The sequence below is a fragment of the Rhea pennata genome, chromosome 14 (assembly GCF_028389875.1).
Source record: "Rhea pennata isolate bPtePen1 chromosome 14, bPtePen1.pri, whole genome shotgun sequence".
Lineage (NCBI taxonomy): Eukaryota > Metazoa > Chordata > Aves > Rheiformes > Rheidae > Rhea > Rhea pennata.
This window is the reverse complement of record NC_084676.1, coordinates 2,665,517-2,685,831: the sequence shown is the minus strand read 5'-3', so window position 1 is coordinate 2,685,831 and position 20,315 is coordinate 2,665,517. Positions and strand designations below refer to the sequence as shown.

The 20,315-nt window shown below is 43.1% G+C and overlaps 1 protein-coding gene across 1 annotated transcript; it reads right to left on the bottom strand.

The window, feature by feature from the left end:
• Positions 1-621: 621 nt before the first annotated feature.
• Positions 622-16,829, bottom strand: DNAJC18 (DnaJ heat shock protein family (Hsp40) member C18). The gene is made up of 7 exons (XM_062587174.1): positions 16,712-16,829; positions 16,449-16,594; positions 15,097-15,282; positions 11,929-12,041; positions 10,445-10,554; positions 8,077-8,249; positions 622-3,303 (listed from the first exon to the last, which is right to left on the bottom strand). Exons 1-7 carry the CDS (start codon positions 16,747-16,749, stop codon positions 3,179-3,181), a joined length of 891 nt encoding a protein of 296 aa, XP_062443158.1. The 5' UTR covers positions 16,750-16,829; the 3' UTR covers positions 622-3,178.
• Positions 16,830-20,315: the final 3,486 nt, after the last annotated feature.

Here is a 20,315-nt window from a genome sequence, read left to right as displayed (position 1 = left end):
CCGCTGGCAGCCCGCATCAGAGCGAGCGAGGCCCCTCAGCGCCCACAGGACCCGCGTGCTCCCTTCAGAGGCCAAGGAATCGCTTGAAGTCAGTCATTTTGACCACATAACAGCAATGCATTTTAACAGCCAGGGGGGATGGTTCTTTTTTTTTTTTTTTTGCCTTTTTTTAGTAAATAGGATGCCAGTGCTTTACAAAAGAGTCAGTGTCCACCACTAAAGACACGTCAGAGACACAAATGTCCCTATCCGCAGCCTACAAAACCGGCACCGATTCATCTGTAACGTCCTTGACCACGGTTACGCATAAAGAACATCTTACTGCTTTTTAGAATATTTTTATCTTTTGATCTCATTTTCCACCTACTCCTGGCCTCCTCCCTAGTGCTGGGGAAGTCGCTTCGAATTACCGGGCTTCTCACAGGTAGTCTCCCACCTCCATAAAGCACTTTCGAGATCTTTGGATGAAAGGTGCGACACATTGTGAAATACAAGTATTCAAGTTCTGTACCTCACATCACAGGTCCAATAAAGTCATAACATTTGCTTTCCCCACCTGTTTTACATTAGTAACGGGAGTCAAACAGAAATGACAGGGAAGGGGAGGAAAAATAACAAACCTGAAAGTCCAACCACTTTAATATAATTGAAATATATTCCACAGAGTATTTTATAAAAAGCAACATTAAAAGAGTATTGCTTTTTATACATACACACATCAAGCGCTCAAAATTGGTAAATACCGGAATCAAAGCTGCCTATTCTACCTTCTGCCACGTTACTAGTCTGGAAGAACAAAATCAAACATCTTTGTCCTTAGAGAATCTCACATTTGTGCCTTACTATATCGGACTGACAACAACTCACTGCTGCATCTCTAAGTGCCTTCCTTTAACGGCACTCTTCCCGTCTTGAGCGGCTGACGAGCGTTGCTGAGCTAACCTGTATGCTCCTACAGAAGTTCCCAGTGGGGAGCTGGGCACCACCACCATTTCACAGCAGCAATGTTGCTGTAGTTGTGACGGTCCAAACATACCTGGGGCGTGCACCTAAGGGTGCGGCGGTTAAAGCACTTACCTGTCTGCAGACACGAACCTGCACAACTTACGCAGATCAGAGCATAGATTCAAAACCCAATACAGGCACCAACTCCGTTGTCCTAGATCACTGGGAAGGCTTCTCTTCGTGCAATTGCTGGCTTCATTTCTTATACAACTTCTAACTGTTGTAACAAAATGCGACAAGTATACCACGCGGACAGTTTTTGCTATCGACAGTCCCAATTCACTCTCAGTACTAGCCATCTCGTACACTATGTCAAAAGGACATCCGCAGTGCATGCAGAGAGTACTAGTCCATGACTGCACCTTAATGCCCAGGCACATGTAGACTGAAGTCTAAATTTTAAAGGCAGTTTTAATCCTGGCATTTTTTTTTTTAACCTTTGAGCACTTTATTTCCTAGGTTTAAGCAAAGGCAATCTGTGGCTTCCTCCACTATTTGTAGGGAGTTTTAGGTATAGGGGAAGCAACAGGTATTTGTTCAGTTCTTCGCAGACATGTACTTACATGCCATGGAGGTAAGTACTGCTTCTGCTACTACTATGCTAAATCCCCATGTTAGGGAGGGAGGGTGGGCAAAAGCCTGTCCCATTGGTGCCTCTATTGTTTGGAGATGTCATTCTTCAGAATACTTCATTCCACGAGTTTTACAGGTATCTAGTACGTCAAAAATGTGAAAACAAAAGTCCCTCCCTCCTCCTATTTTGAAAAGTACAGAGAATGAAATTTAGGGTGCAGCTACACGTGTGTGCGTTTGAACAGAGAGCAGGTTGAGACTCCCCTGTGCGGAGTCCTGATCTTCCTGCGTTCTGTACAGGCTTGTCTACTGGGATGGGCAGAACTAAGACTTCTCTAAGTTATGCCCAAGTAAAAAGCATCAAAAATTCCATTGTTGCACAGGATCATGGCCATGCCCATTCTCCTCTCATCTCACTGGCAGAAGCATGATTTAAGAATCTCCACAAGCGGGATTGTTCAGGTGGGTTAGTTTTAATCTGATTCAGGTAAACTAGATGCTGCTGCTGGGTACACACCAGCAACAACACAAGAGAAACTGGCTCGGGAGCTTAATGATGCTCTATCGGAGCAATACTCTGTTTGTGCTGCTTATGAGCATAACCCATCCTCAACCTTCCTGTAAACATCTGGTTTTGTAAAGGAGGATTCAGAGAAAACCGGAAGCTACTACATAGATCTTTTTCTTTGCAATACTAATCTCTACAGTGAAACATTCATAACTGCTCAGAGTAAAAATATGCTACATCAAAACTGTATCAGCAAGCAGAACCTCTGTAACAGCTGGAGAAGAGTTTGCAAATAAAATCAGAAACTAAACAGCCAGCTTAAAAATATGCCACTGAGAACATATGAGAAAATAAATACGGTTGTCCTTTCTCTACAGTTTGGCAGACACTGGAATCAATCTCATTCACAGACTCTCCTCTTCTTGTTCCATGTTCCTGCTGCAATCTCAGCCTGTCTCCTCACTGAGGAATCGATCAGGCATGGATCTTCAGTCAGAGAAGCAAACGGTTAAGTCCCATCAACATAAATGAGAGCTAGGAATGTGCTTAAAAGCTTACCTGAAGCAGGTACCTGATACTTCTCAATTAAACATTAAATATTAGACTAGAACTAGAAAATACGCCCTCATCCAGTCTACATTCTCACTACCAGCCACTGTAGAAGCAAGGACATCCGCTTGAGATCATTGTGAAAAGGCTAGCACACTTTAATGCCGAGAACTACACTGCATGAAGTGAACTGCAGGTCCATATAAAATACAGAAAGCGTGGGACGTTGTGCCGACTCTCCTGGGAAGCGTACACTGTTTGGATGGCAGACAAACTACCATAAAGACAGGTTCCAAACTGAATAACATTTCCCAGGGAATTAATTTACACTAAGTGCCACTGGTCCTTGGAACCAAATGTAATGTACAGTATATTAAAGCAAACACTAGCTCTACAGCTCGTGTTGGCCCATCTCTGCACTATATGAAGGAATCAAGTATTCAGACTCTTTACAACAGACTCCTTCTCTTTTTATACAAAGAAAAAAATAAAAACATAAGTTAAAACAGCAATAAATAAAACCACAGAACGTGTATGTCCTGGTCAGCCTCCTTTGTGCATTCCAATCAGACTGGAGAGCTTCTCACAGTGCTCAAGTTTCAGTGATTCTGCTTTCTGTTTTAATCGTTCATCTCTGTATAACTTGGCCAAATTTGACAAATCAGATTCTGAAAGATGAAAAGAAGAAATATTAGCACAAACTTTGTAAGCCTACTTTGAATAACTGTTTCTTAATGCTTTATAATCCTCACAACATGCTTTTTTATCCAGTTTATTTCAGTGATATTGGGAATGTTAAAAACCTTCTTTAATGAAAGGCCATGAGATTTAACCAAGCTAGCTACCTAAGAAAACAGTATTTTCATAATTGCTTGAAAACTCAAACGATTAAAATAAGTCAATTAAAAGAACCCAAACATGCTACCAGTAAAATACCTAGAGAACAACTATTGAAAACAAAAGTGAAACTGGTTATCACAGACTACAAGAAAATATGAACTATAAATATATATCCTAGCAGAAGTCACATAAGATACAAAATTGTGCATTAACCATCTAAAAATATGTAAAAATATGTATATATGTAAAGTAACTGTGCGTAAAAGGAGGCGAGTCAGATACTATTTGGCCTCCTAAATAGCAATTGTCTTAGGTGACACCAATATTTACATTTAAATTACATCTCATCATGCATTAACCCTTACTGGTGTTAATATATCACCAGGCACAGACTGACGGAGGTGAGGGGCTGCTCTGTATGTATCAGTGCTACTTAAGTGAGAAGCCAGAAGGAAAGCAGAGCCTCATGACTACATTTCCTGTTGTCTCTCTCTGACAGCCATTGGGAGTATAATAAGCTAAGCAGAAATTACAGGACATACAGAAACACCATACCTCTCCCTGCCCACATAACTGAGAAATGCAATTATTCCAGCAGATCCATTCTGCAAGGGCCCAGAATACCCATCCAAATACAACTTTAAAGGAACAGTTTAGAATGTAGTATTTTCCGTTAAGCTGTATAGACTTTTTTTTTATGCTGTGCTTCTTAAAATGCAAGCTCTCCTTGGCAAGAGGTTTGCCCAGAAGGCATTATAAATTAGTTTTTTGTTTGGTTGTTTTTTTGGTAATGATTATAGGAAAGTGAGCAGCTACATCAGGGACTTGTCTGAAAGGGCCGTGTGCACTTTCATTAATATAGTCTCAAGTGTACTCCATTTATTTTCTTCACAAAAGCAACATATATAACTGAAAGAAAGCCATTGTTTGAATGTAACTCAGAGAAGCTTCTTTTGCTGATTAGCTAAGGATGTCTTAATATAGCTTTCCCCCTAAAGAATAATTTAGATACAGGATTAGATGCACCTGTGAGAATAGCAGTAATTCATTTCTGAAAAGGTCAAAATTTCCCTAAGCACAAGCTACTTGATGAACTTCAATTTTTCTAAGAGCTTTTATACACCTTTCAAGTCTCTCATTTCAAATTCACCATTCAGACTGGAAAGAACATCTCAATAGGACAAACAATAGGACATCCCAACAGCATCTTTCATGTCATGGGTCCTCTGTCCCACTGAAATTTAAAGGCATTTGACCCTCTATACTTATTGAGAGGCTTTTCAAACTGACAAGCATGAACATTTTATTTCAGATCAGGAATCACTTTTCCAGTTCTTATAACTAAAATATCACTGAAGCAGAGTGCAGACATGGTAGACACAGCCTTGAGATGCCTTCAGCAAGACAGGACTTGGATATTTCCCTTTACGTGCAAAAGGCCTGGAGTACTGCAATGAAGAATCTCAGTTTACAGTTAGCTTCGCTTATTTTTCAATTTTTTCATACACAGTTGTTCCTTCATCCTTATTTGACTGAACCTTCTCTTCTTAAGGAGCTCTTTCCGCTTCAGAGTTCTTTGTAGAGCTCAGTGTCACTTCGTAATTGTGCTACCATAACTGAATAATCAGTAGATCTGGGACCTGCCTTCTTGTGTTGAACTGTGTTAAAGATTTCAGGGGACCACCAAACAGTGCAAGCAGCTTTTACACTCTACTCTGCAGTGGAGGGAGAAACACTACTACAGTAGCGTATAAAAGTCACCAGCTGAACAAAATACTGAAGTATTAGTCCCTTTTGAAGTTTCCAGTCAGATAGTTGGCCATTAGGTAACACTTTAAAAATTATCAAATCAACAGCTGTAAACCTAATATTTGCACCGGTACTGAAGAGAAATGCAACTCCAGTAATAAAACAAACAATACCATTAACAGACATTCAACTGACAGGAAAAAAAAAAATGACCACATGAAGCTGAACACTTAAATAAAAATTAATGGACCACAGGTATGAAACAACAGCTGATTAAGAAGCGTCTCAAGGTCTCCAGGGAACTTTTTTCACCATCACTCCATCTTGTATTCAAAGTTTATTTTTACAAACTTAGCTGTACTAAAGTTAGCACAGTCTCAGCTGTATTCATTACTGGCTTGCTGGCCCAGATGGCAATCATTCTGAAAACACTTTTTCAGTTACAGTGTTATCCTCAGGCTACTGCTAATTGCGGATATTGCAAGTATATTTGCAGATGTGTGACTAATATATACGACAGTTAATTCTGCGTGTATTTCTGCTCCTCAGTTAACTTAGAACCTGAAGTGACAACGTCATCATAGGTTCACTTGCTAGATACACAGGGATTTTTGAGAGCAGCACTCCTTCGTATCTTTACACGTGGATTATACAGGATGTAAAAATAGAAACCGACATCTGGTGGTCTGCATGAAGCACACAGCTGTGTAAAGGCACATTTACTAGTGCAGTCAGTGGCATGAGGACACAGCTCCAGTGAAGCAGCAGCCTTTGCTGTCCTGAGACACGCAGAACTGCTGGATGCTACGGCCCCCGGCGCGCACGCGCTCTGTGGCCGCTGCTGCCAGTGGCTGCGTTCACTGTCCCTCCCTACCTCTCCATGCAGTTGTACAGACAAGGATGCTCTCATCTGTTGCCATTCCCAGTGAGGGCTTCTCTTTGGCACACACTGTCACTATGTGCACATGACAAATGAAGCAACTTGGGCTGAAAGCTTTAAAATGTAAAAACCTAAGGAGGAGCATTATTTGTGTGCATTACTTGGCATTCGATGCTGGATCGTTTCCCTCTGACCCTCAGCCCCTTTTAGGCTTGCAAACCCTGCTGCCCCTTTTAGGGCACGGCACTCCTTGGCTCAAAGCCTACATGAAAGGGACAACATAGCAATTTTTAGTAGCACTAGGTCAATTACCAGGATTTTTTTCCCCCTCTTGATTTATGCTTATTAACTGCCATATTGTACCCAGAGACTGCTACCGTCAGCTCGAGATGCTCAGAGATCACAAGTCAAGCACACCAAAACTTAAGGGATTGTTTGCATCTTTCTGATTTTATGTCTTTGGTTCTTTTATTTTTATAACTTCACTTCTCTTTAAAAGCATGATTCCTAATTTTTATGTAAAATAAACCGCCTCTAGTCAAAAGAAAAAAACCGTTCTCATCAAAAATCAGCAAATAGTTTGGAGTTAGCAATACTATCGTTACCTCTTGCTCTGGATTAGGCATATCTTGTTTAGACAAAGTGCATACTACCATGTTTATGCTATAATGATCTGATTGGTAGAGAAACTACAAACAAGTGCAAAGTCAGTTTTTAAATAGTGTGCTGAGAAGTGTTTTTAAAAGAGCCATTAAAAAAGCCTAACTTCTGATGGCAAGCAGCTTACCACCCATTATTAAAATATTTACACAGAAAACAACTTCTTAGTTTCCTTCATGCACAACAGTATTTTGTATTTACTCATTTTAAGGTGATGAGTACTTTAGCTGAAAAAAGTCATTCACAACATCTGAACTTCAGCTACTCTTTGTAAGTTGATTTCTGCAGGGTTTTGAAAGTGGGAACATTCCATTTTCAATGGTATGCTGAATTAGATGGTAGTAATTAACAAATAATGCATATGGGGTTAACATACACGCCTTTATGTTCGACTGATAGCATTAGAACTGATATGAGATTTTTGAATACTCGGACTTTAGCGCTCTCACTTTTCGCATTCAATTCTTGTTTTTAAAAAACAGTCTTGACTATGATGAAACACATGATCTCAAATGCAACTAAAGATAGAAAATGCAAATAAGTGCATTAAATAACCACAAGGTACCCTCTCTGAAAACAAATACCAGTAACAGTCCACTGCAGATTTCCAAAACACACCCAAAGCTGTTTCTCCATATTAGTATTTCTAGCAGAAGTATTTACAGCTTCTCCTCTACAGTAACTTTCTGCAGGACTATAGCTCCCTCAGCCACCCAAGAAGGCAATTACAAGTGTCAGGCACAAACTTCACTACAAATTGAATTCACTCAAAACTCAGGTGAAAACATCTCATACTTAGAAATATCTGCAGGGAACTGATTCAGAACCCAAATAGGTTATGGACTCTCTTTCTCCAGAAAATTTGAAGAAAATATTAGATAAATTTCTCACAGAGATAGTCTAAGGCATATATGCTTCTTCCTCAGTGAAGGAAGAGTGGAATAGGTGATCCTTCAAGATCTTTTCTAGGCCTAACAATCTATCAGAGATAAATAAGCATGGTGAATTATGTTTAAAACATCATCAAGTAAAGAGCTGCTTAAGCATAACTACTCAGTGGAAAAGAATGTCTCAAATGTTCAAAGCCACTTTCCACTTCTCTGTCAGAATCACCTAAAATGAACTTTGATAGACTCTTAATAACAAATTCAGTGCTAAGACCAGATGCGAGTGCAACATTTTTTTTTCTTTAAAAAAGAAAAATTTACGTGCTTTGGAAAATAAAGCTAAAAATAGCAGTGCTTTGCAAAGTATAGCCATGAGGCAACTATAGATGGGTTGTATGCACATGCCTGTAACAAAAATAACTTACTTTGTTGTTTCTCCTTCCAGCAGCTGGTCTGAATATAGTCTATGTAGTCTTTTTCAACAGTTTTTTCTAGCTCTTGAAGCTCCACACCTTGATAATTCTTTTCAAAGTTTTTATCAACATAGTAAGGCACCTGCAAGTTCTCTGTTTCTCTACTAATAACATGGCCTATGGACCTGTGAAAACAGCACAGAGAAAGAGATTTTCTTTTTTTTAGTATTTGAGCTACTTAAAAAAAGAGAGCTGTTTCTCCATATTAGTATTTCTAGCAGAAGTATTTACAGCTTCTCCTCTACAGTAACTTTCTGCAGGACTATAGCTCCCTCAGCCACCCAAGAAGGCAATTACAAGTGTCAGGCACAAACTTCACTACAAATTGAATTCACTCAAAACTCAGGTGAAAACATCTCATACTTAGAAATATCTGCAGGGAACTGATTCAGAGCTGACACTGTTCTTTCCAAATTCTGTGTTTGTTCTCAACAGCTCAGTCAAGACACTTCCAAAGCATAAGAGCAAATTTTACTATAAAAAGAAGCTCTACACACTTTCTTCTGTTTACTGGTAATTTCTGGCAAGCTATGTACAGAAATCCATGGGAAATTATGACAAATATAGAGATTACAGGAAAGGCACATGGCCCAATATTGCTTACAGTATAACACAATTAGACTTGCTTTTTTTTCCCTTGACTTCTGGATCCTTTAGTAGCAATAGGCATGTGCAGGGGAGATTCTAGTTGCACTTCTTTTTCGGGTTTTATAATAATAAAATAAGCGAAGTGGTGTATGGATTATCCTGAAGCATATCCTGCATGTAGAACTCTGTCGCTGGATTAAACTATTCTCTTCTACTGAACTTCCTTATTTGAACAAAGATATCCAGGCATTTTTTCAAATCATTGCCCAGAGAAAGACGCAGGCAGCCAAAAAGCAAAGGATACCCTTTATTGAATGGAACTCAGTTTGCCCCTTCATCTTTTGTCTGATGGACTCTTTTCCTTCTTTCTCACTATGTTGCAGAGGTGTATGCTCTCTTTTTATAAAAATGTTTTTTTAGTAGGGTTGGTTCTTCAAGGATATGATTTAGAGAAAGAGGATCTGTAACTGTTGATGCTGGGCTCAGGCCTGACTATCTCAAATCAACAGGACAAGGGGAGGTAGAGAAGAAAAAACAGGAGGCATTAGCTGCTTAGGGGTATTGTGGGACATTTCACTTGGGACTAGTAGATCTCAGAACAGTGGCTGAAAAAGATGTCGTGTTACGAGGCTAGACCTACACAACGACATCTTGTGGTAAAAACAATAAAGGCTGCTGGGCCAATTAAACTGTACGACAGTGGATAGTATACAGGCCTAAACCTAGATCTACAGCTTTGCCCCTCAAAGGGTGCAAGGAGAGTTTTTAGAGCACTCTGCTTACTGGTGTTGGTGGCCTACTAGAGCAGGTCCCTACCCTGTGGTCCTTCAACAGGTGCCAACTCCCACTCCTATGTCAGTAAGAGCCAGGGAAGATAACTAAACTGGTCAGGCCTCTCCAACAGAAAAAGCTTCTGCTTCCCTCCTCCCAGCATTAGATGCTGAGCAGAAGAGCAAGGAGGTTTTCCTCTGCCCCACAAACTCAGATTACAGCAGTCCTAGCATTCCTTGTGTTTCCAGAGCTGACCAATTTAGTTTGCTCCCGGCAGACCTGGGGATTCTGCTGCTCCTTTGCAGATGTTAAACCAGGGCATTTCAAGACAAATAATTTGTGGAGCTCTGCAATTCTTCCAGTGGAATTCAGGCCCCAGTGCAGATAATTAAGACCGCAAACAACAGGCCTGATTTCTTAATTACTTTACATGGGAACCTCAGAAGTTGTCCACAGATCCTTTGGGACTACAGACAAGAGGCTGATAACTATTGTAGCTGAGCAACACCCGCATTCCTGATGCCACTATGCAAAAATATTTCATAGCAGTTGGGAGACCTCTCTGGCTCCATGCCCATTTGTTCAGTACAAAGCACAACAAAACTTGCCATAACTAATTTCATAATGATAATACTTAGGAGAAGCTGGAACAGGTTGCCCCAGAGAGGTTGTGGAGTCTCCTTCTCTGGAGATATTCAAGGCCCACCTGGATGCAACCCTGTCTAACATGCTCTAGGCAACCTCCTTGAGCAGGGAGGTTCGACTAGATGATCTCCAGAACTGATTCCATGAATTTGTCAATATAAAAGGATTGTGAGTATTCCCTTATTTACAAATTGATAACATTTCTAGAAAGAATAGAACTGAACAGTAACGTCCATTTTTCTATCGAGACCAACTTCTGTCTACCTTCTTAACATAAGCACAAAAGACCAGGAAGATTAGTTTTTAAATGACTTACGATTTGTAAAATAGACTGTAGGGTGGGTTAGTTGCCATCAGCTGGGTTATAACGGATACTATTATTATTATGAAAACTGGCATCAACTGAATAAATGCAGAATACGAGTTCTGAAAAGGACAACAAAAATTAGCAGACAGCAAAAGATACAGGTAGAAAAGGATGTATTTGTTCACAGAAGCAAGGCTATGATAAGCAGATCAACAATATATCAAATGTAAACTGAAAAGAAAAAAAAAAAGAAGTACTTTTGAATTTGGGGAGGGATGGCATTTGAATTTTAAAATAACTTAATAATCTTAGAAAACTCTTTAAATTCATTTTCTTCTAACTGCATTTTCATGACAATTCTTTAATCTGCAGCTTTCTCCACAAGGCAGTAGATGCCCACAGCATTGTGCCTGTCAAATGACCAGCTGACAATCCAAACTGAAAGAACACTTTGCAATCCCTATCTGCACTTATGGCTTTCTTTGCAGTTTATAAAGTATACTGCATGTATTTTTAAAATCCTAATCTCTGTACAATCACTGGATAAAACTGCTTAAACGTAAAGGGTTAAGAGACCAGAGGCAGGATGCAGGTATTCGGGGTTTTTTTTTTTGTTGGCACGAATTTCGTAAAGCAAGAAACTGCAAAAAAGCTCTAAGGACCAAAGAGTTCTGCTAGTCATGGAACAAAAACAAATCCTTACTTCTGCTCTTCATTTTATTTTCAAACTATCTTTCTAAAATCCCTTTTCTAATGAGGAGCAAAAAAAATCTGCAGCTATTAGGCTTTCCTCTCTGTGCTGGGATAGCAACAAGGACATCTGATTTACACTAGGTGGGATCTATTTGCCATTGCTTTGCTGTCTGAAAACTTACAGTCTTAAGTCCATCATCTCATCTCAGTTCTTTTCAAAGCTTGTGTTTAAGGAATTCACAGGGAAGAAATTATCTCCCCTGAAGAAAGATCTTGTTAAGTTACATGAACTGCCTCCAGAGGAGTACTTTTCCAAAGATAAGCATGTGTATATGCACGTGCATGCTAACAACAAATAACCCACTGTGCCTCCTCTACAGGTTTCAGCTAGCAGGACTACATCCCTGCCCTGGATAAAGCCTGTGCAGCACCTGGGCAGAAACTGCTTGCCAGTTTACTGAAGGACTGAACACATCATGTAGACAAGCCAGTACTTCCATATTTAGTATCAGTCCACATTTGGACTAATAGCTGTTGGATTACCAAACCATTAGAACTGGCAAAAAAACAAACACCAGTAAAAAGCTTGATGGCAGGAACTCTAGAGCCTGTGACCCTACCAATATAACGTATTTTCAAGGTAGTGATTAGTAAGAGACAAATAACACGGTTATTTTTGAAGTCATCCACTATAGTTACAGCATTGCCGGCATGGACGAAAACGTTTGTACTGACTTCAGATGTGTAAGTGAATCCCTCTGGTGATATATTTAAGCCCATGTATCCCTTCTCCTGGCTACCTGTGGCCTGTTTTCTTCCTCCTCTTGCTCCTGTGTCCATGCTCTCTCGTTTCGGTGCCGCCGTGGATAATAGTGAGCATCTCTAGCTACATTTGAGAACATATGGATATTTCCTGATAGAAGAAACCAAGACAGAGTCATGATTTTCATCCAATTGCTGATACTTACCTGCATTTTTCAGTTCCTGGTTGATTATCCAGACTTAGGCTACAAAGAGCGAATTACGTATGAGACACCTCAGAATGAAAAGTGCAAATGCACTTCATACTTAAATACCAAAATAATATGACATTCCAAAAAAAGCATTCCTGGGAAACTGTAAAATTTGGTCCAAGACCATCTGAATTTACATCAAACTGCAGAAGCTTGCTGTAATTTTTATTACTGTAGGCCATACTTTAATATTAGTTTTATCATATCCTTCTCCAAGATGGTAGTTTGTGCTGCATCCCCAGGCTTTAAACAGGAAAATTGTTCTGCTTCAGTCTGTGGATTATGGCTCCCATAATTACTACATATGCTCTTCTACACTCATTTCTACTGTCTTTTCCATCAAGCCTTTAATATATTCATTCACTTAATAATTTTATAATGAGGGAAGAGATTTTTAAAAGTTTTTTTTTTAAGAGAAAGTACAATTCAAGATTCCCTTCCTTGCACACTGAATATAGCTGTATTTTTTAAAAATTCTAAAATGAGGAAAGAATTGCAAATGTTGTTTTCATTTGAAGCTTAAACTCTGACTATACTATCATATGAATATCTTAATAGCAGCTATGCCCTCCTCTTTTGAAATTCAAAAGTTCTTTGTAATAGAGAATTAAAACTTACAGCCTTATGACAATAGAAATGCAGATCTATTTTTAAGCCTTGGGAAAAATGACACAGCTTTTTACACTCTTATAGCATCCCTTATCCGATCTTCTTGAAGAATTTTGCAAGTGTTGTCAAATTATTGTTGTATCAAGAAACCTGGCGGAGAAAAGTGACCTTTCTTATTGTGTAAAAATATTTTTTTCCTTGCTTGTTTAATGACTATACCAAGGGTCTAAGCACGTTGGCAACCATAGTTCCAACTGAGCACTTTAACAAATTACAGCAGCCAGCCAAATAATGCTAAGAAAAAATAAAGTTTCTTTCTATCATCTAATGCTGCTCAGACAGTATTTCAGAAAGCTGTGAAAAACCAGAAGTGAGCACAGGAGGGTAGGAGTGGCTTTTGCAGAGTGCCTAGGAAAAGATTTCCTAAGTCCTAAGCTTCTCACAGAATTTCTGCTAGCAGTTTCTTTCCTTCCATGCATGCTCTTCTATGAGAAGGGAATCCAGCTTGTAGCCTCTGCCCATTAGAACTGCAACAGTACGCTATGCAGAGTATCACCTTTTAGACTTGTAAGTTGACATTTACAGATACAAATTTTAATAATTTTTTCACTGAATTTCCAGAGAAAAATGTAGGGTAAAAGCCTATCAACAAAAAGTCACAAACATGTCCATAAGCTATTTAAGCAAGTTTAACCCAGTATCAACATTTTTCACTCAGAGTTCCAGGAAACCTGGTGATAGCAAGGTGTCATGAAATGGAAAACAGCACAACACTAGCTTAGCACAAACTTCAGGGTATACACACAAAGTCCTACTTCACTTTATGTCAGTTTAAAAAATATTCTCTTTATATTACTCATCTGGGCACCCTCTTACTAGTAATTCTCTTGCTAAGTAGAAATTGTGTGGATTTTGCCTACTCTGAGAACTATTGAACTGATTTTCAATAATTAAAAAGTCACTTTAAGGTTAGGAAAGTGTATATAAATTTCCTCCCCCTAAAGGGTTTGGGTCTGAACTACTGTTTCCTACTACTGATAGGTATTACTACGAAATTCCCTTTTTGTTGTTCTTTGCCACAGCGATAAAGATTTCTATTTACTTCTTCATGCTGGTCTACCTGCTAGACATGCCAGCCCTAGTACCCAAATTCTTTTTGTGGTTCCAAAGGTACTCAATTTCCTGTCCTCAGCTCCGAGCGTCCCCTCCACCAGAAGCAACACTGCAACCACGTTCTACCAGAGGCCACATCTCATTAGTGGTCGAAGTGACTGGCAAAGGCAGGTACACCTTCTTGCAAAGTCAGCAGCAATGATGTCAGGCTGAGTTTGGCCCGCTTCTGCGACCAATAAATGTACATTTTAAACCAATTTGAGATCCCCTTAGCTGCAAGATGCTATCACACAGACTGAGGTTACAAGGTGCTTGTAAGTAATTATCTGCATCTCTTGCTTAAAGTTTTAGTAATTGGTATGTGCATTGGCTTATACTATGCCTTGGAGGCATGAAACAGTATGCAAGAATGCTAATGCAATTTGACAAAGACTGCTGAACAAGAATACCGGCAAGGAAGAAGCTTGGGGCTCACCATACCTTTCCGAGGCACCTTTAATCCAAACTGGCATTCCACTAATCATGCAACATGCCATTTTTATTACAAATCCAAAAGCCAAGGTTGGACTGAGACACATAGAGCTGCTACAGGTGTAGTCACTACTATTCCGAATAACCAGTAACGGACAAAGTTATGCCTTTCAGTGAAGGCTAGGTTAAAAAGTTGTACACGAGCTGGTGCAAACTAAAAGAACGTGTATGCATTCCTGCTTATAGAGGCACTGGGACCACAATGCCTCTGATCCCTTCCCAGTCATTTTTAAAAGAAAGAAAAAGGAAAAACCCAACCACTTCTGGCTTCAGGCAATGGACAGCAGGGAGAGGGGGGGAAAAAAACAGTCAGCTACTGCTGATGTTAAAATGTGGCCCACTCAAGAATTACATTGCCTAAACCTTTGCTGAATTAAAATGTTCCTATCCCTAACCAGTTCTGTCTGAAATTTGGAAGAGAGGCTGGGAGGTTATGAACTTGCCCCAGCAGCAGCAGCAGCCATTATCCTACACTTTAAACTTTCTCTTGTAGCAGCACTCTTGGACAGCAACGTTGGTTGTGCATTAAAGGAGATTCTCTAGGCATAAAAGCTAGGGAGGGAGAAAAGAGTAAATCCAAACAAGTTTTTGCTCTTTCTAGAGGTACTATCAACTCACCAAATAGTATTAAGAGAATCTAAACTTAATTTATGGTTAATATCAGTTCCTTACATTTCAAGAACTCCGCAGACAGATACTAACCTGTAGGAAAGTGCCCACCAAAAAAAACATTGAATATTTCTTCCGGTGTGATGTCTGCTTCAAATTCTGTGTAATAATTATAGTGCCTGGCCTGGCCAGTGCTGACATTCTCTTGGTCACTTCCAAATTCATCATATCGCAGTCGTTTTTCAGGGTTGCTCAGAACTGCAAAAGCATTGCCTATTGCTGCAGAATGAATATGAGAAATGTTACACATGCGTATCAAGTACTATCTCCAGATCTATGGACTTTTACAAACAGAGTAGCAAAAGGCCAAAACAGGCACAGAAGATTTGTGCTTGACCAAAAATTAACATTTTATTTTTGAAAACTACATTTATAAGACATGTTACAATACTAACATTAACTGTGATGGAGCCTATTGCATGTTATTACTGACAGTAGAAGAGAGACAAAATATTGAAGTACGTGGAGAAAGATCAAATACTCAATAAACTAATGCAAGAGAGTCCATTTAAGAAATCTGCCAGAGATTGAGTGAGAACTTAACTTTTTATCACATCAAACTAAGTACTGACACAGACAGAGAAGTGCACCTCCAAATACAAAATTGCTAATACCATGTTAATAGCTGCAGAGGTTTATTAAGATGCAGAACCACATTCCATTTTTTTCTGCTAGCAGAGATTGTGAAGCTGTACTAGCGTATTTATTTTATAGTGAACTTCAAACCACTCAGAAGTAGTTTGCTTAGTTCATCTTCTTTCTCAGTCTTTGAAAGAGCACAGCTGTGATACAAGCATAACACAAAAATAAACCCTTCACAAAGTCCTTATTCTAATATACAACGAATGCAAACCTTGCTTTCCTAGATCTGCCTGATAATGCTGCTGTGTATACCTGCAACACAGTAAGGGGGAGGCAGAAAATGTAATCACAAGTTTAGATGCTAACATTGCTGATACAGATTTAGACTGCAACATTAGTGAAAAATCCAGGATGCTAGACTAAAATTTTACAGGTTTGCATAATTCCTGCTTTAATTACAACACAGAACCGTTACTGATTGCAAAACTATGTGCTCTCCTATACGGCCAATATTATTCACAAGAATTTTTTGGAAGCAGCAGTGGTATTTAGGAATGAGATTGGGATACCTCTGCCCTTGCTTCCCATGGAAGTCTGTGTTTTGCACATCTGCCTTTTGAAGGCAAAGCTTGCGGAGGAGCTGCAGGATTTTACCAAGATATCGCACGCCTGCCCGAAAAAAGGCCGGGTTACGTGAGCTCGCGCGAAGCTTTCACACGAGGCGCAAAGCCGCGATCCCGGCGCGGTCCTCGCTCGTGTTAGCCTCGATCCGTTACCTGACAGCTGCGTGACGCCTCGCGTACCTTTAAAGGCCTCCGTGGCGCCAGGAGCACGGTTCTTGTCCGGGTGGAACTTCAGGGCCAGCTTGCGGTAGGCCTTCTTCAGGTCCTCCTCGCTGGCGTCCCTCTCAACCCCCAGGATCTCGTAGTAATTCCTGCACCGCTTTATTCTGCAAACGAGCACGACAGCACCGTCACCGGCCCGCCTCCCTCCAGGCCCCGCCGGGCCGGGGGCGCCGCAGCGCCGGCCAAGGGCCCGCGGCTCGGCCGCCGCCGCCCGCGCTCACCGCCGCACGCCGTCCAGCTGCTCCGCCGTGTAGGTCATGGCGGCGGCGGCGCCGGGCCCCGCGGGGCAGCCCGGCCACCCTGCGCGCCGCTCACCGCCCGCCGCCCGGGCCCCGCCGCCCCGCCATGTTGTGCGCGGAGGCGGTGGCGGTGCTGGGCGGCGGCGGGGGGGGGGTGGGGGGTTGTGTTGTGGCGGCGCGGGGCCCTCTGGGTAGGGGAGTCCTCCGCCGGCCGACGGGCGGCGCGCCGGCCCCGCCGCGGACTACCCTACCCAGAGGGCCCCGCGCGGCGGCGGGCGGGGCAGGGGGCGCTGGCCGCGCCGCCAAGGGGTGCTATGGCGATGCGTTAGGCGTTCGGCGGCATCTGGTGACGTCATAGCGGTGCCCCGTGATGTCATAGGCGGCTTCGTGCTGCGGGGCAGAGTGTCTGCGGAGGGGGGCGGGGCGGGAGACTGAGCGCGGCCGTGGGGACAGCGCACGCACGAGGCGAGGGCGCGGAGCCCCACGCGCGGCAGGGCGCCGGGAGGCCGCCCACGCGGGGCGAGGGCGCGGAGCCCCACGCGCGGCAGGGCGCCGGGAGGCCGCCCACGCGGGGCGAAGGCATGGAGCCCCACGTGCGGCAGGGCGCCGGGAGGCCGCCCACGTGCGGGGTGAAGGCGCGGAGCCCCCCGCGCGGCAGGGCGCCGGGAGGCCGCCCACGCGGGGCGAGGGCGCGGAGCCCCACGCGCGGCAGGGCGCCGGGAGGCCGCCCACGCGGGGCGAAGGCATGGAGCCCCACGTGCGGCAGGGTGCCGGGAGGCTGCCCACGTGCGGGGCGAAGGCGCGGAGCCCCCCGCGCGGCAGGGCGCCGGGAGGCCGCCCACGCGGGGCGAAGGCATGGAGCCCCACGTGCGGCAGGGTGCTGGGAGGCTGCCCACGTGCGGGGCGAAGGCGCGGAGCCCCACGTGTGGCAGGGCGCCAGGAGGCTGCCCACGTGCGGGGCGAAGGCGCGGAGCCCCCCGCGCGGCAGGGCGCCGGGAGGCTGCCCACGTGCGGGGCGAAGGCGCGGAGCCCCCCGCGCGGCAGGGCGCCGTGGGGCAGCCGGGAGGCCGCCCGCGTGGCCTCCCAGCCCTTCACTTGTTGTTATGATCCGTTGCTACCGATGCCAGTGCTCCAAGCAGGGTGATCTTCACGCCTGTTTGAAGCGAGATAGAATACGGGGCTGAGAATAAGGCATGTGGACTGCTCGTATCCCCCCGCTGCTGGAGCCGCGGGGCAGCGCGGAGCCACGCCGGCCTGTGCTGCCGTATCGCGAGACCCAGCACGACCGCACCAGCTCTGGCGCTTAAAGTACGTGAGGCTTTTTGCCTGGTAAGTCTGTGCCACATGCAACAACGAACTTGCATTTGACGCCCGCAAAAAGGGGATGCGGAAAAGGGGGAGAGGGGGTGGAGAAAATTTCAGCAGTCACCCTGCTGGGTTTGGAAGATGGTAGTGGTGGCTGTTTGACAAAGCTTGGAGGCTCCCTGCGTGCTAGGAGAGGTGGCAGGATCAGTAGTATTCTGGTGGCCCCTTTGGATGGTACAGGCTGGTCGTATTTGACTGCTACCTTTGCCATAGTCACTCAGGAACCATTTCCTCTTGCAGACCTTCAGGCCTTCTTCCACTCTCTGGAAAGCTGTTTCTTAGCTGCGTGTTCAAGTGATGGGTGGTTCATGCGTTCAAAAAGCAATAAAAGTCTTGTTTGGTGCTTGAAAGGCTTTCTATGACTGAGTAAAGGACATTAAATGCTGGGAAGGGTATTAAATGCTAGTGAGAACGTGCTAATTTGTCTTGTACCTTTTGTCTTGTTTTCAGAAAAAACCATGAAGGCCTGGTGGTGCTCTGGAAGCTGTGGGTGTTTTGCGTGGGCCAGGTCTCAGCCAGCTGGTTTTCTCTCTGTGTCAGTATGTTACAGGCCAAACCACTGTGAGGTGAATATTATGAATATAGAACAATATGTTCGGTGAGTGATACTGCCGTGTCAATACTGCAGACTTTGTGCTGGCAGCACCCTGCTAGTAGAGTGATAGGCGACTGTGGTCTCCACGCAGTGCAGTTAGACTGGTAGAAAACAGAAGAAACAACTGCTCTGCGTCTTCTGACCAAACCTGGTGGCCCAGACCTTGTGACTGGCACTCCCTCAGTTGGCTTGTATTTGAATTCCTTACAGCTGGGCTTGTGCCACTGCATTCATCTGTTAGTGATATTGGGGCTTGTTTTCCCTGATGCCACATGCCAATTTAAACTGAGCTAATGAGCTGTGGTAGAGAAATCATGGTGTACCAAGGCAGCTGATAGTGTGAGGGAATTAGAAGAACATCTTCTACCAGCATGATATGTAGGAACAGTGCTTGGTATGTGCACAAACACATCAGGACAGAGAGTGCTCTATCATTTATGTGAGCAGTTGCAACTGGAAGTTGGGGGTTGCATCATTTCCTCTGTTTATTTCAATTCAGTCTTCCTTCTGAACAAGGTCAGAGTCAGCATGCAGTTTTAGAGTGGAACAAGTTCTAGTACTGTCAAGATCCTAAAGAGAGTATGGGAAGAAGGACGAGGTAAGCCAGTGGGCTAAAAAGCATGGGAAGGGGAAGATGTCAAGAGGAGCAGATGATGGTAAACATCTAGAAAGTCTAGAAAGGTGAGAAAGGAGTAAAGGCCCTGAGCCCTATCCAGAGATTATTTAAGGCACTAGTAAGACTAATTTCAGCTGAGTGGAAAGGAATAATAGGAGGGCTCAGAGCTGGAGGAGAGAGTAAGTGTCTTGATTGTAGACTTAGCTCAGTGAGTTCAGAGGAAAAAAAGCTATAGCAGTGATTAGGGACAGATTTTAGAGGTCAATGTGGACCCCTTTCCCCTCTGGAGGAGGGGAGACTACTTAAAGCTTGGCATTCCCTGATATTGTTGGTATTGCAAGTATTCAAAAGCTGTTTTAAGTTGCAGGAGTGCATCATAAAAAACTAATAGTGACACTCCCTGCACTCCTGACCAAGTCACAGGTTTGCAAGACTTGAAACTATTTGGACCTGTCTAGCTGGGAAGCATGGGAGATCCTGTACCTAAGCAAGCTCATCAGCCTGGTGTGTTATGCAAGGAAGGAGGGAACGTGGAGAGGTGTCATGTTTTACTTCTCAGAAATTTTAGGTCTCAACTGCCTTTAGCAGTGCAATAAACTGAAGCCTTAGCTCCACAACTATCTTCTCTGTCTTATCTTCACCATGATGCCTGCTTGCAAACTTCACCAGCTCGAGTCAAGACAGACTTTTAAAGCACCTCACTTAACAGGCAGCACCACAATGAGATACTGACATCTTCTAAGATGAACATCAAAATCTATCAACCCTGAATATAAACCATGAAGTCAAGGAAAAACAGATCTTATTTACCCGAGCACTGAAAGTATGCATCATTGCACACATTCCCCTCCACAGTTCAATCAATCAGAGTAATTTCTTGATAAAAGAGGTTTGCTGGAATGTGCAGTGCTAGTGCTAGCTGTGTTTTGTAGCAGGCAGTGAAGTGTATGGGATAATAAATGCAACATTTTCACAAGTCTTGCTAAGATCCTAAACAGGCTTTCTATCTT

Bases quoted from the DNA above. Each gene is read 5' to 3' on its own strand.
- DNAJC18 (XM_062587174.1), bottom strand. From the start codon at position 16,749: ATGACCTACACGGCGGAGCAGCTGGACGGCGTGCGGCG. The intron at 16,595-16,711 runs GTGAGCGCGGGC...GCTCGTTTGCAG, and splicing joins CAGCTGGACGGCGTGCGGCG to AATAAAGCGGTGCAGGAATT. The intron at 12,042-15,096 runs GTTAGTATCTGT...TTCTTCTATCAG, and splicing joins TGGTGGGCACTTTCCTACAG to GAAATATCCATATGTTCTCA.